We start from the raw sequence: 25831 nt of genomic DNA on the forward strand, positions 1-25831 counted from the left end.
TAGCTATTTAGCATTAATTCATCATACTTGTATCAAAAATCCCTTTTAAATCTACTTTAAACTTCAAGTACTTCAAACTGAAAACCTTCAGACTTCCATACACTTTCTGAAGCCAACTTCAAAGTTTGTCTTGATGAACTTTATCTAGGTGAATATCCTATTTATCATGTAAATGACATTTCATATTTCCTCGTTACGATTTTCAGAAGTGCGTCTACTGCCACAAGACGACTAAGCAGATCTTCGGCGCGTGTATCCAGTGCTCGTTGGACAACTGCTCCACGTCCTTCCACGTCACCTGCGCCCTCCTCGCCGGAGTCGTCATGAAGCCGGCCGATTGGCCGTACGTGGTGTCCGTCACCTGCCACAAACACAAACAGACCAATCATAAGGTGCGTAGCCTTGGTTAACACTCTAAAAAGAGACCACAGTGTTCCTCAAACTAAAGGTTTGCTTCCGTCGCAGGTCAAAAGCGGCTCCCGCGAGTTGTCTCTGGGTCAGGAGGTCATCGGGAGGAACAGCAATGGTTGGTTCTATCGCTGCACCATCACTGGCATCGGCACGCAGAACTACTACGAAGTCAACTTTGACGACGGCTCCTACTGTGATAATGTCTTCCCGGAGAACCTGCTGGTGAGCTAAACGCACCAACAAATAGTATCTTAAATAGGTTTTAGTTGCTAAAACCTCCTTAGTCATGATAAAATCCCTGTAATGTATGGCCTCTTCTGGCTTATTGCCTTATAAAAGCATAGTACTGGTCCTGGATGCTGATTGGTTGAAATCTAATTGTAGGTTGTTGTGGTGGCTTCGTGCATTCATTTGGCTCATCCAATCAGATTTGATCTATCGTCTCTTTAATTTCTGTCTCAGAGTCACGACTGCCTGCGGAACGGCCCTCCAGAACAGGGCGAAATTGTGGTGGTCAAGACAATCGACGGACGGATTCTCAACGCGTCTTTTGTCAAGGAACACGTCCACCGTTACTACCAGGTAACTGACCTCTTACATTTATTTTTGTATTTGTTTTTTATTTTCACATTTGTTTTTCCAGCACTTTGATAAAGACATTTTGACCCTGTTTACAAGATGCGTTTTGGTCTATCGGATCACAAATGAATGACGTAGACACATTCCTGTTTACACCTGGTGTTTTAATCCGTCTCTTTTGTCCACTTTCCACCACTTCTGTCCTGATTTCTCTGAGGGAAGGGTCGATGGGCAAGTAAATGTATGGGCTTTTTCAGATCTTTCGATTTAATGGATAATATAAGCTTGCACAATTTACATACGTGACTGGAGATAAAAACACACAGAGAGCATCAGCTTTTTTTCTGCTCTGATAGCCACAAGACCAGCTAAACGCTGTGAGTGTGTGTTAGAAATCAGGAATGGAGAGAGAACATTGTGCTTGGTACATTTTTCATCTTCAAACCAAACTTGTGTCTTCTGCAGACAAAGTTTAAATCCCGTCTGGCTAGAGCGCTTCCCATACTGTTTACACATTAGGTCAGTAGGCGGTCTTTTGTGTGCATGAGTGTTTACACTACGAAAGTAATCCGGTCGAATGTGTTTTCGACGACCTCTGGAAGTGGTTGAAAGAGGACAAGCTCAAAACGTTTTAGACCCTGTTTACACCTATATTTAGTGTTGTTCGCTTTTGATTCGATCGATTTGTTTTATTTGTTTGGCTTCTACTTTAATACAGTTAATTCATGTTAATTACAAGTTATTTAATTAATAGAATATGAAGAGTTTGGTTCCAAAACGCGATAAATGGCTTTTTCAAAAAAATTTCAAAAAAGTTTCTGCCAAAATCAGCATTGTATCTGGTCGGTATTGAAAAGTCATTTATTAATTTTGCGCAAAATGCGATATCCGTCGTGTTATTCTGTCATGTTTTCTCCCTTTCTTTCCAAAACGCGACAAACGCCAGTCTCTTTTTTCTGCAGAACACGATATATCTGCTCTCAGCCAATCACAGTGCATCATTCCACCTGCTGTAAACATTGAAGGCTTTTTTATAAAGCCGTTTTTAATACCAATGTTCTCTGCAAATGTGTTTATTTAACCGTGCAATGGCGCCAGATACTCTTTATCGGTAATGACAAATCATTTTTAACATTAACAAGATGACCATTTTGGGAGCGACGGCTGAATGTATTTTTAGTAAAATGCCTGAATATAAGATAAATATTGTCAAAGTTTAGACTCTGTCATATATGTGAATCAACTTACTTTTTTGTGTATTTTAAATTTGAAAAATAACTTTTATATTGATGGATTAATTGCATTTTTAAAGAAAAAAAAGTGTCATGGATTTATTGCATTTTGGGGAAAATATGTTTTTATAATAAACATTTTAAAATCAAAATGTAGATTTGTATTTTTAATGTTTTTATATCCAAAAGATGCTGGAAAATTTGAAACAGAAAATAGTGGTTTTCATCTTGCCACTTTCTTGGTAAAGAAAACACCTTTTTACTCAAATTATTATTATTGCGTTTTGGAACCAAACTCTTCATATCTTTTTTTAATTAATTTATTTATAGTTTGTTTGTGTGTTTTTATATAGACTATTAAAGCGCCACAGTGTCACCTGATTTTTAGGTTAGGAAACTGAATCTTTAAGTTAACTTTCTTTTGATTCCCGCCTTTATCCAAGTCTTTCATGAGTCCATATTTGGTGTTAAGTTTGCTTTCCCTGTACACAGAGGAGCCACTGATGTCTTGAGCAAAAGGGAGGAGAGATTAATGGGAAAATGAGAAAACTAGGCATATGTGGGGGATTTATGGAGTCTGTACGTGAAGCTTATGAGGTGTGATGGACCGCAGACAGCGAGAGTAGACCGCCATTCATCTGCTATTTCTCCTACATGCGACACTCCATCACAGGAAGTGCTTTTGTGTTCTTGTGCAGGGATGGGATGATGTTTTTCCTAACATTTGGGTCACATTTTGATGGAAAGGTGACTCAGAAACTTCTAAAAAGCTAAATCGAAACATGCTTTTTCACTTTTTCTCCATCTCCAAACGATGTTAATACATTGTTTGACACATTGGAAGAACTAGTTTTGGTTCACGTCAGATTCTCTCTCATTAAAACCCAAACACACACACACACACACACTCGATACAGTGTTTCATTGCTTGGCTGAACTCTTGAGAGACTCTTCTGTCAGCATTAACAAACCGTATGATTCTCTCCTCCGCCACAAGACTCCATTATTTATCAGAGCCGTGTGAGTCACAGCACTCTATAACAACCACTTCAATGACGTCACATCTACCTTTGCTAGACGCGCCAAATGTTCTCCCACCCACTCCAGGCGATCTGTAACTGGATGTCTGGAAGTCTGACAGGTTTTGAAGCCATTGGGAATTGATCTGGAATAGGGTGTTGATTGCAGACTGGTTGAAAGTTTGGAGCTTGTTATGTTGGTTGCTCTTTCTTTCCAAAAATAAGAGTTGTAAAGAGAAATCCTTGATCAACAGCGTTAGCATTACGCAAGTAATTCCCGTGCAAGGAGTTAGTTCATGTCCCTTCCTGAAAGATGAAACATAATAATGCGTGCGTATATTATTTTCTGTTTTTAAATTACAATTATTAAATTACACTGCGTTCCAAATTATTATGCAAGTGACATGATTTCAGTAGAATAAACATTCAGATTTTAGTTTTTCTAAGAAAGTGTTTGTTTGTTTATTTATCCATGTCTTATCCAACTGGTATCAATCTCAGACAAAATAATTTGTCAGATCTATTCAGTTTCACACAATATTAGTTGTTTTCATGCCTTTTGCACAACATTGCACCATTTCATGCTTTTCATCTTCAGAAAGATCTTTCTTCCTCTCCATATTGCATGAGAACTGTGACTTGCTTAATAATGTGGAACAACCTCTAAGTAGGGTTTCCATAGACCTGGCAAATTATTTTGTCTGAGATTGATACCAGTTATCTAAAAAGTAGGGATGTCCCGATCACGTTTTTTTGCCCTCGAGTCCGAGTCCGAGTCATTTGATTTTGAGTATCTGCCGATACCGAGTCCCGATCCGATACTTCTATAATAGCCTACATAAAAAAGAATAAAGAGTGAAAAAACAGATCCAGGAACAGTGCTTTTCCGGTTTTTCAGGTATCCAACAGTAATCAAATAGTAATCAAATATAAAATATCACTGCATATTATCTTTACATGTGTAACATAAATAAAGATTAATCATTATTGATGTTACAAAAAGTATTGTCAAGAGCAGTGAGTGATTTCTTTGTTATTTGTTGTTTGATTTAACATTAAATACAGGCAGCAGGAATAGTTGTTTTCCCTTTAAGACATGCACGATCCAGTACATATACTGTTCCACATGCGCTGTCTTTCTCGACTAATATACGTTCACTTAAGACATAACCGACTATGTTTGCTAGGATACTCGCTAGGACGGGCATGTTGACATAATGTTTGTATGAATTTGTCTGCTGAAGCGCAAGACTTGAAATAGAACTCAGTATTTGCACGCTGACTGGAATAAGCTGACAAATCTTCTCACAGCGCATGCGAGTTCTCTTTCGCGTCTTGTTCTTTAAGGTTTAAATCAGCAAGGCTTAAATGAGTTAGTTTAAAAACAGACAGCAACGTGTGCTGTTCAGGTCTCACCTGCGCTCGCGCGCAATCAACACCCGGTCCCGGGTGATGACGGCGTAAATGACTGGACATTAGAGCAGACGGCACTCGCAGTTAACAGTTTACAAAGAGTGACTGTTTTGTCCACACTTTCTGATTATCGTTGTAACGTTTTGTGCATCTATCGACTGAAACATACATTATCTGAACTCTTTCTGTTTTCCACGTTGCTATTTTAAACAAACCATATTAACCAATAGATGCGTCGTCATTCGAGATGGACCGCAGTGCAAGTACGGTCCGTAAGTGGAGAACCGTATGGTTCGATTTTTTTTACCGAGAACCGTTGCACCCCTAATACATATATATCCGAGTCCTGATCGGGAGGTAATGTCCGATTCCGATCGAGTCTGAAACCACATGATCGGGCCCGATTTCCGATCACATGATCGGATCTGGACATCCCTACTAAAAAGACATGGAGAAATAAACAAACAAACATTTTCTTAGAAAAACTAAAATCTGGATGTTTAAGAACTCTTACTGATATGTCACTTGCATAATAATTTGGAACGCGGTGTAAATGTGCTAAGTGTAACCTGCCCAAACAGTTCATAGATTCACGTAGATGAAGCTGTACTTCTGGAAAATGCCTTCCCAAGGGTGTTAGTAAGCTTTGAATCGACACTAGTAGCTTTTCTAAACTTCTGGATTGCATCAAACATTTTGGTTCCAAGAGCAGTGAAGGATCTGAGGCGTCTAAACCGACTGCATTTCTTTCCAGGTGGAGTTTCAGGACGAGACGCAGCTCTTACTGAAGCGCAGTGAGATTCACTCTCTGGACCAGGAGCTGCCCAAGAGGGTCATGTCTCGTCTGGTAAGTGCTTTAATCCGCTTCAGGCTGAGTACCGTACGTTTCTGCTCACAGAATTCATCAAGCAGAAGTCAAAGTTGCTTTTGTGTTTGCCAAACTTGAACTTTTCAAGCTAACAAAGCCTATTTTGAGAGCTCTGATTGACGTTACTGAAGGATAATAGTTTTTTTTTTCTTATCGACAGGCATCTGTGAACCAACAGCAACCTCAGGCCCAATCGTCAGACGAACCGCTGGCCGCAAAACGCCCGCGTCTGCCAACACCGCCACCCACGCTAGCCATCGAGCCCTCAGCACTACCTCCGGAATTAGTCAGCGCTTTCCTGCCCGCTAGTATTACTCCGAACACCAGCACTGCCCCTTGCTTGCCACCCGCCACACTTCCTGTCTCAGCGCCCACACTTCCTGCCCCGGAACCCAGCGAGAGTTTCACCCACAGCTCCAGCTACATAGCCTACATGGAGTCTCTCCTCAACACGGACTTTCCTCCAGACGAGGGCGAACAAGGTGTTGAGCCGATGTATTGAAGCGCAGCTCTGCGCTAGCAGCTATTCGTCAACGCTTACTGACTTTAAATTCATCCACTGCATGTCTTTGTTTCATTTACTCGCTGTCGTGCTAATCTGAGTCTCCCACCCATGTACGGTGCGCGTGGGACGCATGTGTGTCATTATAGACTGAAGCCGAAACGGACCCAGTACAGAGCCTTGGGGGACGCCACATCCTTCGGACCCCTTTCCACGATCCCTCGCTCCGCCTCTTTCACGAAACGGCAATTTTTCAGATGGAATAATCATTTACTGTTTGTGCTGTTTACTTTATACCTGATTTTTTCTCTAACGAGTGCTAAATATTTTTCTAACAAGCCAAAACATTACGCTACCCGGTCACAGATCAAACACAGTCTATATCTGTACAGTTTCAGGTATTTTTCTCTGTACTCAAGTGTTCGGGGGAGTCACTGGAAGTTTTAGCAGGGCTCATGGGATTTAACAAGTATTTAAATGTCTTTTGTCACATATAGATTTAATATTTGTATAAAGAAAATCACAATTATGACAGCATCCGAAGCTACGGTTTTCAGTTAGCGCACACATGTGTTTCGATAGATTCGCGCATCTTCATGTATTCTTCTATCGACTATAATCAACGATAAAGAGTTTTTCAGCGCCAGATGATTGGATTTGTTTTTGTAGCATAATTGGTAGATGTTTATATGGAATACTATTCACCTTGTCTGTTTTTTTTTATTATTATTATTATGATTACTGTTGTTATGATTTTTATTTTTATTGATTTTTATTTTGGTGAAACTTTGCAACATAATGTTGGAATATGGAAAAAAAAAAATTTGAATTTATCCTTTCTATTCAAGAGGTTGAAGTGGCGTACATTTAAGCATATAGTCATATAGGTGATGTTAAACAGATACGCAATCCGCCTTCTCAAGGTGCTATAGAGGTCTTAGACTACTGAGGGGCGCTCCGGGTCACGTGACCCACGGTGAGGTGTACATACTAGACTTCCTGCTCACGAAACTGAAAATTCTTCAGTGTAACTTCTAGAGTCTTATCAAAACCCATGCCACATTCAAATAAAAGGGTCTGGTTGTCGCTTCGGATTTCTTTTCTCCTTTTTGTTGTTTCCCCATTCGTTGTTTTGTCTTGTGAGACCTCCATCGCCAGTACTTGCAGGTTTGTCGTCCAGATAGCATTGAGAATTTGCTCCAACGCCCGCCCACTGGATTCATTCAGAGGCAAACGCTCGTATGAGACCATTCCAGAATGAATCGCTTCAGCATGCCAAAGATATCGGAGAATTGTTCAAGACGCAGGATAAATTAATGCATTAAATTCCCCAAATTAAGACATTTCAAAAATGAAATTGCATTGACAGCCCTTCTTTTTCTCATCTCATACTTCATACTATTATTCCTCCTGCTTTCATTTCGACCCGCTTGTTTTTTTAATAAGAACATGTTTTATAATCTCGGAGATCATGAATCTTTATGGACGAAGTGCGTACTGAGGTTAGAACCTCTCGCACTGTTGCGAGCACATTCCGTTTGATGTGACGACCGTTGTTCTCGTCTCACGACTGATTGTTTTCCACCTGTCAGTGACGCCTAAGGCCCCTCTAAGGCTAGACACAGTGTGTCGATGGCATTTGTACTCCTCTGTTTCTGAGGTTTCTGCCTTGCGTTAAAACAGAAACTTCACAAGAGGCAAGTTTAATGAAATAACCCACCGCAGCTTGCATACTGATGATGGAAAATGTTTATCTGTTCAGAAGTAGGCCTACTAGGAAAGATTCTAATAAAATGTGAAGTGAAACTGTGCTTTGTGTTCAACTGTGTTTATTTTCTTGGTAAAGCCATGAAAAACCTGGTTTAAATTAATAATAATACATTTAAGTTTCTAGTGATGTCTGATTTGTGACTGACTCATTTTTTGACCTGGTTCTTTGTAATGAATCCATTGAACCAGTTCACAAATTAGTCAGCTTCCTCAAATTTAATTAAAGGATTAGTCCACTTTTAAATTAAATTTTCCTGATAATTTACTCACCCCCATGTTATCCAATATGTTCATGTCTTTCTTTCTTCAGTCGAAAAGAAATGAAGGTTTTTGATGAATACATTCCAGGATTGTTCTCCTTATAGTGGACTTCAATGGAGCCCAAATGGTTGAAGGTCAAAATTACAGTTTCAGTGCAGCTTCAAAGAGCTTTAAACATACAGTGGGTACGGAAAGTATTCAGACCCCCTTAAATTGTTCACTCTCTGTTATATTGCAGCCATTTGCTAAAATCATTTAAGTTCATTTTTTTTCCCCATTAATGTACACACAGCACCCCATATTGACAGAAAAACACAGAATTGTTGACATTTTTGCAGATTTATTAAAAAAGAAAAACTGAAATATCACATGGTCCTAAGTATTCAGACCCTTTGCTGTGACGCTCATATATTTAACTCAGGTGCTGTCCATTTCTTCTGATCATCCTTGAGATGGTTCTACACCTTCATTTGAGTCCAGCTGTGTTTGATTATACTGATTTGATTTGATTAGGAAAGCCACACACCTGTCTATATAAGACCTTACAGCTCACAGTGCATGTCAGAGCAAATGAGAATCATGAGGTCAAAGGAACTGCCTGAAGAGCTCAGAGACAGAACTGTGGCAAGGCACAGATCTGGCCAAGGTTACAAAAACATTTCTGCTGCACTTAAGGTTCCTAAGAGCACTGTGGCCTCCATAATCCTTAAATGGAAGACGTTTGGGATGACCAGAACCCTTCCTAGAGCTGGCCGTCCGGCCAAACTGAGCTATTGGGGGAGAAGAGCCTTGGTGAGAGAGGTAAAGAAGAACCCAAAGATCACTGTGGCTGAGCTCCAGAGATGCAGTCGGGAGATGGGAGAAAGTTGTAGAAAGTCAACCATCACTGCAGCCCTCCACCAGTCAGGGCTTTATGGCAGTGTGACCCGACGGAAGCTTCTCCTCAGTGCAAGACACATGAAAGCCTGCATGGAGTTTGCCAAGATGGTGAGAAATAAGATTCTCTGCTCTGATGAGACCAAGATAGAATTAAGGCCAAAAAGTTCTAAGCGGTATGTGTGGAGAAAACCAGGCACTGCTCATCACCTGTCCAATACAGTCCCAACAGTGAAGCATGGTGGTGGCAGCATCATGCTGTGGGGGTGTTTTTCAGCTGCTGGGACAGGACGACTGGTTGCAATCGAGGGAAAGATGAATGCGGCCAAGTACAGGGATATCCTGGATGAAAACCTTCTCCAGAGTGCTCAGGACCTCAGACTGGGCTGAAGGTTTACCTTCCAACAAGACAATGACCCTAAGCACACAGCTAAAATAACGAAGGAGTGGCTTCACAACAACTCCGTGACTGTTCTTGAATGGCCCAGCCAGAGCCCTGACTTAAACCCAATTGAGCATCTCTGGAGAGACCTAAAAATGGCTGTCCACCAACGTTTACCATCCAACCTGACAGAACTGGAGAGGATCTGCAAGGAGGAATGGCAGAAGATCCCCAAATCCAGGTGTGAAAAACTTGTTGCATCTTTCCCAAAAAGACTCATGGCTGTATTCGATCAAAAGGGTGTTTCTACTAAATACTGAGCAAAGAGTCTGAATACTTAGGACCATGTGATATTTCAGTTTTTCTTTTTTAATAAATCTGCAAAAATGTCAACAATTCTGTTTTTCTGTCAATATGGGGTGCTGTGTGTACATTAATGAGGAAAAAAAATGAACTTAAATGATTTTAGCAAATGGCTGCAATATAACAAAGAGTGAAAAATTTAAGGGGGTCTGAATACTTTCCGTACCCACTGTATATGACTAAATTGTCATATTCAATATGCTAGTGCAAGTATATAACAATTAGTTCAAACTTTGACCTGTGGAGGGCAGTAATACACTTAGCAGCGTCTACACTGCTGGAATCCTAATAGAGAAGAAGAAGAAAAGAGCTAGTTCAAGATGAGCATTTATTGTTATAACATATATATATATTTTTTTTTTGTAGAAAATGACTGATGGTTTCTCTAGATCAGACCCTTATTCCTCATCTGGTATCGTTTAAAGCTCTTTGAAGCTGCACTGAAACTGTAATTTTGACCTTCAACCGTTTGGGCTCCATTGAAGTCCACTATAAGGATAAAAATCCTGGAATGTTTTCATCAAAAACCTTCATTTCTTTTCGACTGAAGAAAGAAAGACATGAACATCTTGGATGACATGGGGGTGAGTAAATTTATCAGGAAAAGTTTATTTGAAAGTGGACTAATCCTTTAATTAAAATGGTTCTTCAAATACTTATCCAGTAATCACAAACAACCGTGAAGGTCATGGAAATGCATCTATCAATGCACTTTTGCTCTTGAAAATGCTTCGTTTTTATAAATGTCTTTCTGTAAACTCCAGCCAAGTCCTCTTCTGAAGTTCAGAGGTCAGTAAATTGCTGTTTAATAATCGCAAATGATCGCAATCGAACAGATTAAAAGCTTTTCTCGGAGACCAGCGCTATTAAAAAAACAAACCATTTAAAAAAAATGTCATGAATCATCCGAGGCAAAAACATTAATCTGGTTGAGAGTTATTTTGTCAAATTGAACCCTCATTGACATTTAGCTGCTCTAAATGTGCATTTATCTGATTAAAAAACAATTAGGCTTTTAAAATATCCTCTAATTGTTTCGCACAACTAAAATGAAACGTCAGTCAGGATTTGTTTGGCGCCACTGTAGTTCCCATAATACACCACGGCGTTAGACAGACCGTGGCAGTCGCACACTAACTGTTGATAAAGTTATGAATCCTCTTACGCTCGGAGATATTTAGAGACACAGCTGCCTCTGTAGGGGCCGAACTGAAGAAATGTGAATTGACACCTGTGCTCATTACCTGCTGCGTATCTTCATTAGTTCAGTGTGTGTGAGTGTGTGTGTGTGTGTGTGTGTGTGTGTGTGAGTGTGTGGTAAAGTTAGTTCAAGCTCCGATGATTTTAACCTGAAGAAGCACGACGTGAATCAAACACGCGCAGCTGTGGCTCATAATAGAACAAGATGCGGGAAATAAAGCTGCTGCTAAAGACATGAGTAGAGTCTTATGAAACTGCTTTTATGGATGGATGGATAGATCCATCCATCCATCCATCATACCTATCTATCTATCTATCTATCTATCTATCTATCTATCTATCTATCTGTCTGTCTGTCTGTCTGTCTGTCTGTCTGTCCGTCCGTCCGTCCGTCCGTCCGTCCGTCCGTCCGTCCGTCCGTCCGTCTATCTATCTATCTATCTATCTATCTATCTATCTATCTATCTATCTATCTATCTGTCGATCCATCTATCTGTCCATCCATCTATCTGTCCATCCATCCATCCTATCTATCTATCTATCTATCTATCTATCTATCTATCTATCTATCTATCTATCTATCTATCTATCTATCTATCTATCTATCTGTCCATCTGTCTGTCTATCTATCTATCTGTCCATCCATCCATCATATCTATCTATCTATCTATCTATCTATCTATCTATCTATCTATCTATCTATCTATCTATCTATCTATCTGTCCATCTGTCTGTCTATCTATCTATCTGTCCATCCATCCATCATATCTATCTATCTATCTATCTATCTATCTATCTATCTATCTATCTATCTATCTATCTATCTATCTATCTATCTATCTATCTATCTATCTATCTATCTATATATCTATCTGTCCATCTGTCCATCTGTCCGTCTATCTGTCCATCCATCATACCTATCTATCTATCTATCTATCTATCTATCTATCTATCTATCTATCTATCTATCTATCTATCTATCTATCTATCTATCTATCTATCTATCTATCTATCTATCTATCTATCTATCTATCTATCTATCTATCTATCTATCTATCTATCTATCTATCTATCTATCTATATCTCTCTCTCTTTGTCTCTCTCTTTATTTCCATCTCTCTCTCTCTCTGGTGTTGCTCTGAGACGTGATCAGCATCTCGATCTTCATCTTTGATGCTGGTGAAAGTTGTTTTGAAGTCAGCAGATGAAACGGAGGCCGGCGTGTCGAGAGCGGGTTTCTGCGTGACCCTCGGTGACCCCGTCGACGTGGCGAGGCCGTTTGATGTGAACGCGCTCCCCCCTAATTACAGTCACCAGACCGGCACCGCCTAAGACAAATTCTGCCAGCGCAACGGAGCTGCAAGTGACAGCGTCGGTCTGACCCGTCTGTCTCTCTCTCTAAACGGGCGGCATTGATATTCCACTCGCGTCTGTACGTCCAGAACGGGGCGCTGGGATCGTGCCAGATTTGCAATTACAGATATTAAAATGCATTTAGAGAAAGACAAGGCAGGATTTGATATTATGGATCAGGGCAGTGAAATACTAAAGGAGAATTTAGTGCCGGGCAAGTGAGATCACCTGTCATGTGACAGGAAATTTACAGCCTTGCTGAGTCACATATGTGGCTACTGAAATCCAGCTGAAGTTGGATGTTTAGGATTTTTAATTTTATAGTATTTCTATTGTTTTTTTACATTATTTTCTCATTTGTTAAAAGCTGAATGGCAGGTCATGTGACAATTTAATGCAGGAGTGTACAGTGCAGTATATATTATATAGTTATTTACATTACATATACAATTATTAATAGTATGTGAATCATTATCTTATGCTAAACATAAGTTCAAGTCGTGTTATTTCATTAATAAACAGGGTTATGGTATACATACTGCAAGAATGGTATTGTGGTATGCAGTGTTACTCACAGTTTGAGTGTGGTTTTCAGTCGCTGTTTGTATACCAATGTCTTGTCTACAGAGTTTGTGTGTGTGTGACAGGCAGCGAGAGAGAGACATATAAGTCCTCCAAGTTTAATGAAAAACAGCGTTGTGAGTTACTGGCATGCTAATGAAGCATCTTCGTCCAGTCAGGGACGACAAACTAATCGCTCCTCTCCTCCAAACGCTCCTAAACGCTCCATTAGTCCAGAAGTGGATGAGGGATCTGATACGGCGAGCTCGGCTCGATTTATTAGCGTCTCTAAAATGGTTAGCCACACACATTCGCTTAGCCATCTAAATGAGGCCATTTGTTGTCTTTATATATAAAGTTAATTGCAGTAACTAACCTAAAATAAGTATTTGAGTAAACAATGTTTAAGCTAATTGCTTAGCTAAATGCAGTATCTAACACAAAACCGTAAAAGTCTTTGAGTAAATCATATTTCAGCTCATTTTTTTGTAGCTAATTGCAGTATCTAACACAAAAAGTAGTCTCTCAGTAAACTTAAAGGATTAGTTCACTGTTAAATAAAATTTCCTGATAATTTACTCCCCCCCCCTCCCCATGTCATCCAAGATGTTCATGTCTTTCTTTGTTCTTATAGTGAACTTCAATGGACTCCAAACGGTCAAAATGACAGTTTCAGTGCAGTTTCAAAGAGCTTTAAATGACACCAGACGAGGAATAAGAGTCTTATCTAGAGAAACGATTGGTCATTTTCGAAAAAAAATACAACTGTATATGCTTTATAAACACAAAATAATGCCTTGCACGTGCTTCCGTTTTCCGTATTCATATACGATTCGATTGTTTCGCTAGATGAGACTCTTATTTCTCGTCTGGTATGGTTTAAAGCTCTTTGAAGCTGCACTGAAACTATTTTGACCTTCAACCGTTTGGAGGCCATTGAAGTCCACTATAAGGAGAAAAATCCTGGAATGTTTTCATCAAAAACCTTCATTTCTTTTCGACTGAAGAAAGAAAGACATGGACATCTTGGATGACATGGGGGTGAGTAAATTATCAGGAAATTTTAATTTGAAAGTGAACTAATCCTTTAAGCTATTTTTAGCTAATTGCAGTATCTAACACAAAACCCTAAAAGAAGTCTTTGAGTAATTTTTAGCTAACAGCTAATTCCTTCTTCTATCCGTACAAACCAACAGAGACCGAAACTTTTCTGTACAATAAAACTCTGTCCATAGACATCTAACTTTTAGACTCGAGTTATTTTAATAGACAAAGAAACTGGTCTCAGATCAGCTCTAATTCTGCTGCTCAAAACCTAATTTCAGATTCAATTAGCCTTTAACCTGTGAAAAGCCTTGAAAGTTTTGTGGTTTTTATTCAGTGTCTATTAGAATTAGCTTCGAGGCCATCGAAAGTTAAACTCTCAGCATATGTACAAAATGTCTTCCTAGAAAATGAACCAAAACTGATGACAAATGAGAATGTCTCCTAAAAGCATACCTCTGAATAGAGTATCTCAGGGAGGACGTGTTTTTGTAGGCCAGCCCGGAAGTTAGCGGCGCACGGGTTCCCTCGATCGAAAGCCTATGCATTTTTCCCATAGACTTTTGGAAAATCGCAAACAAATAAGCTCTGTGTTTAACAAAGGGTTATGTTTTGTCTATCAAGATCATCTTTACAAGTTAAAACAACATAAATACATTTTGAAGCCTAAATAAAGTGGTCAGATATAAAAAGCTAACTAAACAGACTACAGCACACCATGGTCGTGGATCAGCGTTACCATCACCAAACTTCCTCAAACTTTATTTATAAACATGCTCGCTGATTATGATCTGTGCTGTTATGAATACTTATCCACTTTTTCATGAGAAATGCTGTCCAAATGTCCCGTTTTTAATGATGATGTCTAAAGTCTCCGCCAAAGGAAGTAGTCCCTTTTAGCAACTTGTTAGCAACCGCCATTTTTAAGACGCAGTAAAAGTTTAAAAAATCACAAGCGGGTTATAACTGGTGTGTTTTATGTCATAGATCAAAACGTGAAAAAATTTAGAGGCTTTGTTAACCACAGACCTTATTTCAGGCGATTTAGCAAAAACCCATTCAAAAAATCCCATAGACTTCAGGCCGATGGAACCGGAAGCCCTAAAATGCTAACCTGTTTCACATCATCCCTGAGGTACTCTATAGCAATCATGGTTCGCCAGCGCTAGCATTCACTGTTGTTGTTGTTTTTTTCTATTGAGACCTTCAAAATATAGGTATAAAGAGAGAAAGACTTTGTAAACATTCATCTAATTTAGTTTTGCCAAAGCAACTGGAAGGCAAACCTGCAACCTTTTATTTTATTTTATTTTTAGCGTAACGGCTAATGCTAACTGGTGGTACATACGCAGGGAGGAGTTTTGAACTGCAACACGGTAGGCTGAGAGGTGCCGCACGTGATTAAAGGGTTAGTTCACCCAAAAATGAAAATAATGTAATTTATTACTCACCCTCATGCCGTTCCACACCCGTAAGACCTTCGTTAATCTTCAGAACACAAATTAAGATATTTTAATTGAAATCTGATGGCTTAGTGAAGCCTGCATAGCCAGCAATGACATTTCCTCTCTCAAGATCCATTAATGTACTAAAAACATATTTAAATCAGTTCATGTGAGTACAGTGGTTCAATATTAATATTATAAAGCAACGAGAATATTTTTGGTGTGCCAAAAAAAACAAAATAACGACTGATATAGTGTTTCAGGAAGCTTCGGAGCGTTATGAATCAGCGTAACTGCTGAAATCACGTGTCTTTGGCGGTCTGAACCGCTGATTCGACACGCTGATTCCGCTCCGAAGCTCTGAAGTTATTTTTTGGGGGGGTGAAACGAACCCTTTAAGTTAGTCATTACGCTTTCTCCAATAGTAAGAGATGCAGACCCTCTTATCTCCCTATAATAATACGATATCTGGTTTAGATATAAATGCGCCTGATATGAACACTCAGGTTTTCTTGACGTGGCCTCAGTTTTGCTAGGTCTCTGCGTACATATAGCGATAACCCTCAATGACAGTCTGACATGTAGATAAATATGCCTTATGATCTAATCCCAGTATCTGTGGGTCATGGTGTAATCATAACTGTAATCACGCGCGAGGTTATTATGGCGTGTGTCTGTCAGCGCGCGTTCCCCTCCGAGGAAACCTCCGTGTTTCGCTGCGTTTCCTTCTGTATTTCTCAAAGGATTGTAATTAGAGAAGAGCGAGGAAGGCGAGAAAACGCTTCCTCTCCTTAATTATCTGTGGAGGACTATGTGTGTGTGCCGGCGCGGAGTGGGAGATTTCATTTGAATAAAATTGAATTTAATCACCATGTAGAGAGCGCGAGAGCAGGGGAAATATTTGCAGCCCTCAGGGTCAACATTACATGAAAAAGAAATTAAAACAAGTAAACATATTTCTCCTGTTTGGTGCCGTGCAGCTGGAGGGGCTGCAAAATTGTATTTGCTGCTGTGTGAACAAATTTTTCACTCTGTTCCGGGAATATTAGCTCTCTCTGCCCTCTCGCCTTTCTTTGACATCTGCCTGCTTGCGTCCTGTGAGCGGTTCTCCTCAAATTAACGTGTAAACTAATATTCTGCCCAGTGTGTGGTAAAGCTTTGTTGACAACAGTGCATTGTGTACTTGGAATGCAGATAGTTTTGTTGATTATTTTTATTTCGTACTCACACATTTTAATTAGATTATATATTCTTTACTTGAAATGTATAAGTACTCTAATTCAACTTTAAATTATCATGTAGCCTCAATGTAAACAGCTTTATAAGTGTAGGCTAAGCTACAAGCTAATTCAGAAAATGCTAATTTGCTAACATGTTAAAGGGTTAGTTCACCCAAAAATGAAAATAATGTCATTTATTACTCACCCTCATGTTGTTCAACAACCGTAAGACCTTCATTCATCTTCAGAACACAAATTAAGATATTTTTGATGAAATCTGATGAGGCCTACATAACCAATGACATCTCCTCTCTCAAGACCCGTAAAGGTACTAAAAACATATTTAAATCAGTTCAAGTGAGTACAGTGGTTCAATATTAATATTATAAAGCGATGAGAATATTTTTGGTGCGCCAAAAAAATATTGTGATTCGGGTCGCGTGTCAAACCACCAAACTGCTGAAATCATGTGACTTTGGCGCTCTGAACCGCTGATTCGACACAAAAGATTCATAACTCTCCGAAGCTTCATGAAGCAGTGTTTTGAAATCGGCCATCACTATATAAGTCGTTATTTTGTTTTTTTTTGGCGCACCAAAAATATTCTCATCGCTTTATAATATTAATATTGAACCACTGTACTCACATGAACTGATTTAAATATGTTTTTAGTACATTAATGGATCTTGAGAGAGGAAATGTCATAGCTCGCTATGCAGCACTCATCAGATTTCATCAAAAATATCTTAATTTGTGTTCTGAAGATGGAGTTTTTAAAATATTACAACATTTTCCATGTTTTATAGCGGTTGTACCGAATGACCTGATGTTTCGGGATATGCGTATGAGCTAGTGAAAACATGAATTTTTCAAATAGTTAAAAGAGTTAGAGTTAGTTACTTTGCTTCACGACCATGTGGTCCTTTGCAGGTGTCTGAATGAGGTCACATCCTGTCACATGACCTTGACCCCATGACCATCCCTTTATATTGGTTACTGCAAATGACATCAATGAAATTAATTTTTCCTGACATTCTTTCTCATAACACAGCAACGACTTCTACGAGTAATACCTGTTCACACCAAGAACGATAACGATTAGAGTCCACACAGCGGACGATAATGTTCTGTTTATTCGTTTTGTCGTCTGCCGCTTTAAATGCTCGAGCTCTTTAAAACAGGATGGATTCTGATTGTCTTTCAATGTTTTTATCGTTCATCAGCTGGAAAAAATAGTTCTGAAAGCGATTCCAACAATATTGTTTCTCTGTGCCATTACAGTTGTGGTGCGGACTCGCTATTCTTCTATATTTAGAGTAATTTTTAGAACCATATCTTTAGCGTTATATAGTCTTTGGTGTTAATAGGCCTTAAGAATGTAGACATTTTTGTTGATTATATTGGAAGAAATCAATTTTATTATAATTTTGTGTCGCGCACGTGCAGTGACAGTGAACGTTTCAGTTAGTTTGCTAGCAGCTTCACTCACTTACAGTGTAGACCAGGGATGGACAACTCCGGTCCTGGAGGGCCAGTGTCCTGCAGAGTTTATCTCCATCCCTGATAAAAACTCACTTGCCTATAACTTTCTACTAATCCTAAAGACCTTGATTAGCTGGTTCAGGTGTGTTTGATTAGGGTTGGAGCTAAACTCTGCTGGATACAACCGGAGTTGTCCATCCCTGGTGTAGACATTGATTTTGTGCTTTTTTTCTCTCAAATTAACATCTAATCAAATATTCTGCCCAAAATAGTTTTCTCTGAAGTTCCTGTTATCACACTGAGACTTCACACAACTTTCATCCCTTTGACTAAAGTTTGTTTTTTATATTCCTTGTTAATTGAAAGCATCCTTCTGCTTTATTTTCAAGCACTCTTAATCGTGTTTTAAGCCCTGCTTTGCGAGGGGGCTTGTAAATTCATTACGGCTTTGCGGTCGGCAGACGGATACGGCCTGTTTCTGGTCTCACTACATTATAAATGAACTTGCTGGGCAGATAATTAAAGCCACGACGCTCTGACATAATTCTCCATTAAGCAATAATGCGATAAGGATGTAGTGTGAATCCTTGCCCTCTTTAGGAACAGACATCTTCAAGCATAATGTAATTCTGTTTGTAGCAGTTCGTAAACGTCTTAATGAATCGAAATAGCCTACAGGGCACATCAACTGTTAGAGTGGCATTTCAGTTGTGTCGAAAAACCTCCTCATTTAAATTTATTCATAACAACAAGTCAGGAAATCCTTCAGAACTGAAGTGGTTACTTATGATAATGGTGTATTATTGGAATTAGTTGACAAGCATCTGCTGTCAACCTCTAGATGCTAATCCAGAGACATTTATGGTCAAAACGTCTTCTGTACAAAGTGTATTTCAAAATTCCCATCTCTAAGCCCTCTGATTTGAACGCTCTGTTTTAATAGTGTGGCAAGTAACAGAGAGACTCTAACGCTGGGTTACTAGAGCTAGCAAGCAATTAAGATGGCTTCAGGGACGGCAAGATGTGAATGTCTAAGCAGAGCATTATTTATTTGTGTTCGGTACATTTGGTCAATTTGCAAACTTGCATAACTTTTTTACGATATGGACTTGACAGTAATGCGACAACATGTGAGTAACTGTGGTAATTCTGCCTGATCTGGGACCAGTGATTTGTAATGATTCATGTACAGTCAGGTATTGTTTGTCTATGTGCCAGTAAATCAAACCAATGACTAAACGCTCAACTTCACGTTGTTTCTCTTATTAGGGTGAACATAATCTGTTATTTAACCTGTGATTAAATTATAAATAGAAAGCGATCAAATACAAGCGCTCCCTTTACAATCGCTGGAGCTGTCAATCAAACAGCGTGAGTTTATTGGTGACTCTAGAGTTCTAGATTCATGCCAAAACTCCTGTTTTATTCAATGAATCTCTTATTTACATCGCGTTTGCACTGTTAGTGATGATGAAAGCATTTATGAGAGTGCAGAAATCGAGTTGCAACGATGAAATCACTGCTTTCATGAGCTCAACAACATGTCTGTGATCGATTACAGTGTTCATCACTGCAACCTTTCATGCCACGATCTAAATATAATGCTATAATCACTTTTCACAATTAGGGTTAGTTCACCCAAAAATGAAAATTCTGTTATTAATTACTCACCCTCATGCCGTTCCACACCAGTAAGACCTTTGTTCATCTTCAGAACACAAATTAAGATATTTTAGTTGAAATCCGATGGCTCAGTGAGGCCTGCATAGCCAGCAATGACATTTCCTCTCTCAAGATCCATTAATGTACTAAAAACATATTTAAATCAGTTCATGTGAGTACAGTGGTTCAATATTAATATTATAAAGCCATGAGAATATTTTTGGTTCACCAAAAAACAAAATAACGACTTTAGTGATGACCGATTTCAAAACACTGCTTCAGGAAGCTTCGGAGCACAAATGAATCAGTGTGTCGAATCAGCGGTTCAGAGCACCAAAGTCACGTGATTTCAGCAGTTTGCCGGTTTGACACGCGATCCGAATCATGATATTTTTTGGCGCACCAAAAATATTCTCGTGGCCATCAGATTTCATCAAAAATATCTTAATTTGTGTTCTGAAGATGAACGAAGGTCTAACGACATGAGGGTGAGTAATTAATGACATTATTTTCATTTTTGGGTGAACTTACCCTTTAACCTCGAGAGCTGTAATAGAAAAAAACATGATGAAAGTTTTCAAGAGAGTAATACTTAGCTATTTCATATGCAAAGATGTCAGCCAATCACAGCAGTGGGCGTTTACACTGAAGTCTCACACAGACACGCCCCTTAAAACAGAGCGTTCAAATAAGAGGGCTAAAATCATGGCAGGAAAATGCCTTTTATTTCTAAATTATGACAATTTTTGATGTAAAAAGCATACTAACATTATAAGTGCACCCCAGGAAACATAAAACAATGCAGTTTATGACCCCTTTAAACCTGAGGGGTGCCATTTACGTATACAAATAACACCACCACGAGGAGTTGCACAGAATTTTGAACTGTTTTCAAACAGGTTTCCTGAATACTCCCCTAAAATTAAAATTTATTTATTTATATATGTGTCTGTGTATTATACTGATATGGAAAATAACATATTTATACATGTTTATAATAGCAAACATATTTTAACATTGTAAATATCCATTGTAAAATCTGGCCCCAGAAGCAAAACCAGTTGAAAACCACTGATGAAGGCACAACTGAATGATTAGTTTGAGGCTGGTCTGGAGCTCTGCTAACAAGCGAACAGCTTGCAGAGATAGAGCAAGGGACAGAGGGAAGGAAGGAACGGTGCCAGAGAGATTGCGGGGTCATTGGGCTGAAGGACGCGTGTTGTTGGCCCCTCTGGCTGTGCTGTCCGCAGCAGGCATATGTTCCCGGCCTCAGCGGTCCCTCCTGTCTGAATGTGAAGGGGGTCGCGGCCACTGCTGCATTTTAATCCTCTAAATGGAAAGTTTGGAAATGCTATTATCTTCCATCTGTCGGCCCCCTGCTCACCAAAGGGCCCCCGCTCCGACGGCTGACAGGACCCAAACGTCTCACTGTATTGTGCTCCTATCACGAGAGGGCAGCCAAGATCTGTGTTAACTCGAGAACATGTCTGACATCAAAAGAATCAGAGGTTTAAAGATTTTAAACTTGAAAACTGCATTTGCCTCCCAGCCGGAGATCTTCAAAGGCAAAAAGTGCTTCCTTCACTTAGCTGTAGACGCCGCTTGACCAGCACAAAATATATTATTTATACTTATTTATCAAATGCCTATTTAATGTTTCTGAGGAGCATGAAGCTGCATGTATTCAGAATGTTTCGTGTTTTTATAGTGCTACAATTAATTTACCATGGTATTTATGTAGTACTCAAATGTAGTTTTGCCTCTTTTGTGATTACCTTACCCATGTATCCGGATATTTATGGTATTTACCACGATTATACAATATAACATGTCCAAAAACATAATATTAAAGAGGATTTAGAATTCAGCAACCCTTATTAGCGACACCTGTGGCCTTTAAGTGAACTGCATTCAGCTCATGCTTGCGCTCGTGCACGTACAAGAGGCTGAACTTGACACACTTAACGAACATCTCGATGCTGTCCACGCTGCTGAGAGCGACGTTTAGATGAATATATGTGTTGCGCGCTATCCTCTCAATAACAAAATAATAACACAAAAATGACAGCTATGAGAAAACAGCAGTTAAGAAAGAATCTGATGTGGATATATTGCATCAGCTCTGCGATTCACCATAATTCATCATGTCGACAGGTGAGGTAATTCAAATTACACTGTTATGATGTTTGATTCTTAAGTATATTTGAGACTATATCTAACTATGTGAGACTATGGTTTGAATGAATCCCTTTTTTTCATTTGTTATGGGAGTGAGGCTCTCGGGAGCGCGCGTAACCGTCACATTTTTTTGATTTTCCCGGCAAAAACGTCCAGAGTCCTTAACATATAAATCAGTTTATAGGCTTTCATAGACAGCCTAGGAAATCGGTAGGGTCTTGTTTTTTAAAGGATTAGTTCACTTTCAAATTAAAATTTCCTGATAATTTACTCACCCCCATGTCATCCAAGTTGTCTTTCTTTCTTCAGTCGAAAAGAAATGAAGGTTTTTGATGAAAACATTCCAGGATTATTCTCCTTATAGTGGACTTCACTGGACTCCAGACAGTTGAAGGTCAAAATTACAGTTTACAGCAATCCCAGATGAGAAATAAGGGTCTTATCTGAGAAACCTTCTAAAAAAAAAAAATATGTTTTAACCATAAATGCTCATCTTGAACTAGCTCTCTTCTTCTTCTCTATTTGAATTCCGGCAGTGTAGACACTGCTAAGTATATTACTGCCCTCCACAGGTCAAAGTTTGAACTAAATTGTCATATACAATATGCTAGTGCAAGTATATAACAGTTAGTTCAAACTTTGACCTGTGGAGGGCAGTAATATACTTAGCAGTGTCTACACTGCCGGAATTCAAATAGAGAAGAAGAAGAGAGCTAGTTCAAGCATTTATTGTTAAAACTTACATTATTATTATTATTATTTTTTAGAAAATGAGCAATGGTTTCTCTAGATAAGACCCTTATTCCTCGTCTGGGATCATGTAGAGCTCTTTGAAGCTGCACTGAAACTGTAATTTTGATCTTCAACCGTTTGGGCTCCAGTGAAGTCCACTATAAGAAGAATAATCCTGGAATGTTTTCATCAAAAACCTTAATTTCTTTTCTACTGAAGAAAGAAAGACATGACCATCTTGGATGACATGGGGTGAGTAAATTGTCAGGAAAATTTAATTTGAAAGTGAACTAATCCTTTAAGTTTCGTTACAAGCTGTTCACACATTGGCAATACATTACGATTAATACATGAAAATACTTACATTCAGCCCGTTGAGCATGGTATCATACAAAAAAGCATGGCACGTCATTTTAAGAGATGGTTATATGAGCAATCACTTTAAATGGGGATGCACCTCTTACTAAAAGTGATTAAAAACATTACCATATTTTGGACATTGTACCATAGTATTGCCATGGTATTTTAGACATGTAACATGGTACTATCTTGGAACACCATATGGTATATTATATTTAGATGGTACTCAAAGGTACTTCAAAAGTTCAAAAACATGCTATTTACATCTGCAAAAAAAACAGAGTAATACCATGGTACTTTTAAATGTCCTTTTCCACCGAGTCCATCTGTTTATATGGATGAGCAGAACACAAACGCACACATTCAGGATGTGGCCGAACCTCTAGTCTGTGTGTGGCAGCTTTGTGCAATCACCTCCGTGGATTCGTGGTGGATGTTATTCCGGAAACTGGAATTAAACCTGACTCTAACCTAATCCCGGCTTATTGCCATCTATTTCATTTCAGAGAATACGGAGGGGTGCCACTAAGCACTAACACACACACACACACACACTCATATGAGAGGTGATAAAGCTCTGCAGTAGGATAGTGTGTGCTTAGACAAGCCGCAAACACATTGAGCTCACGTTACAATCGTAGTCACATCACTACACCTCATTTTACACTGGAAATGCAATTTCAACTCAGCAGCTGAGATACTGATTGAATAGCTAGCTGCTCACCTCAGTCACCCTTTTGATTATTCATATGTCTCATTAGTAGCACAACACCTTAAATCTCTGAAATAAAGTTAAAGGATTAGTTCACTTTCAAATCAAATTTACCCAAGATTTACTCGCCCTCAAGCCATCCTAGGTGTATATGACTTTCTTCTTTCTGATGAACACAATCAGAGATATTTTAATAAATATCCTTACGCATCCGAGCTTTATAATAGCACAATTTTTAATTTGTAAGTGAACTAATCCTTTAATGTGAATAAACCCGCGGGATCAAGCAGTGCAGCCGTTGCGCGCTATGGATAAAATCAATCTCCGAACTCTAGATGTTAGGAGCACAATACCCAACCAATTCGCTTCATATATACAACCACTAGAGATTATGAATCGAGAGCTTTACCTGTTTCATATTCAAATTTATTTTGTGATAATTAATTGACCTTTACCCGCTTGCCACCACGTGGAGGCCGTGAATATTGTTAACTCCCAGAACTCAAATGTCAACAGGCGGAATGGGGAACGTCTAATTCACGCAAGTGTAAAATAAATTGCTTCTCATACATGTTCCTGCATATGACAAATTGATTTGTGGAAACTCAGAAGGAAAGAGGGAAAATCCAGCAGACAGTTCTGCAAACACGCACTCAGATGTAATTGAAGTCCCCGCAGCCGGGAGGCACAGCGCGCTCTTTCCCGCCCTTAATTTGTTCGGTTAACAGTCTTTCGGTCAATAAAACGAATCTAAATCATTTTCCCTCTGCGTGCGAGCGCAGATGATTATTCAATATCAAGCATTTTTTGAGATGTTTGCTTGCTTATGCACTATTTCCTGTCAGTCTTATAGCAACACACCGCTGATTATGCCAGTAATGTTTTTTTTTAATGTACAGTTCATAACGTGATTGAAAATCCATTACATCGCGACGTGAGGCAGAATGAAAGAGATTGCTTTTTGTTTGCTCCCATGTCTGTGGGATATGATAGTTGTCGGATTTCACTCTTTTCGCTAGGATGTGGCCCTGACGGGACGCTTACCGCCGTTGTGAAATCCGGCGCTATAAAAAGAATGATATTCATGAGGATAATGCCCAAATTACAGGTTCCTGCAGCCGAGCACCTGGCCTCCAGCCCTCCTTTAACCATAGTCCATTTAGTCATGTTCCCTGCTCTCAAAAGCACAGGTGATGATGACATTGGTTAGGCACATTATTTCTCCTAATTGCCAGGTTGACACAAAACATTACGGATGGTTTGCGCTTTCCTCCGTTCCCGCCCTGGCGCGCGCTGGGCTTCCTCGCCCAAAAAGGAAGCTGCAGCCCTTTTTAAGAACTGCTGATGGCCTTATTTTTCTTTTTTTCCCACACCAGGGATAAGGTTATCTGAGCAATTCGTCATGGAGTTTGCAGATAATTAGCTTTTTAAAGTTTCCCCCGAAGTCAGGACTGTCCTTGCAAGGGCGAACCTGTCTCTGGAAAAATGATTCAGCTATAAACAAAAGTTTAGAGCCGGAATCCAGAAAAAAAAAGTGTAGTTTCCCACTTATGCATGATGCACTGTTGCATCATTTTAGATGTCAATGCATACCTACATAATGCTTATCTACAAAAGCCTAATGTCCTTTACATAATATTTATAACATAGCCTATGGACAGAGAGAGAGAGAGAGAGGCCTATATTTAGTGGTATTATATTATAATAATATTATATAGTTGGCCTATACAGCATTATCGTGATCGAGAAACATTTGGAAGTAACTTCATACAAGTTAAGAAAGTATTTTTTACGAATACATTTTTTTTATTTGTTTCATTATAAAACAAAGAAAGCTGTTGCATATAATACGTAATATGCAAATTCTATCTATTTTGACAGAAGTAGAAAAGGGACACAACAGAAAAATCAATTACAACCAATGAATGTGATTGGTTCAAGCCTCTCAACGCCAAGAAAAGTAATGGCTTCCATGTGACTGTGTTGTTTGTAGCTGTTTGGATTCATCTGAGGTTTGTGTGCTAATTCACATTCACATTAAAGCATCATTAAAGAGGAATTCATATGTATTTATTTTTTTATTTTCAAGTCGAACACACCAAAAAGCATCTCATCGCAAATGATTTCCTGCCACACCCATCTAATGAGAGGCATGTTGCAGGAAACACACCAACATATCAGGTCAGCCATTTTAGGTTTCTTTGAA

At 39.1% G+C, this 25831-nt stretch overlaps 1 protein-coding gene across 2 annotated transcripts in view; it reads left to right on the forward strand.

Moving 5' to 3' along the window:
• kdm4b (lysine (K)-specific demethylase 4B) overlaps positions 1 to 7829 on the forward strand; it is a 56059-nt gene extending 48230 nt beyond the window's left edge. For both annotated transcript variants that reach the window (XM_067396786.1, XM_067396787.1), the window contains exons 18-22: positions 207 to 392; positions 466 to 633; positions 874 to 993; positions 5409 to 5501; positions 5683 to 7829. In XM_067396786.1, the coding sequence (XP_067252887.1) occupies positions 207 to 392; positions 466 to 633; positions 874 to 993; positions 5409 to 5501; positions 5683 to 6024 (909 nt within the window). In that variant the 3' untranslated portion in view covers positions 6025 to 7829. The remainder of the gene's footprint in view (positions 1 to 206; positions 393 to 465; positions 634 to 873; positions 994 to 5408; positions 5502 to 5682) is intronic.
• Positions 7830 to 25831: the final 18002 nt, after the last annotated feature.

The sequence above is a fragment of the Chanodichthys erythropterus genome, chromosome 10, assembly GCF_024489055.1.
Source record: "Chanodichthys erythropterus isolate Z2021 chromosome 10, ASM2448905v1, whole genome shotgun sequence".
Taxonomy (NCBI): domain Eukaryota; kingdom Metazoa; phylum Chordata; class Actinopteri; order Cypriniformes; family Xenocyprididae; genus Chanodichthys; species Chanodichthys erythropterus.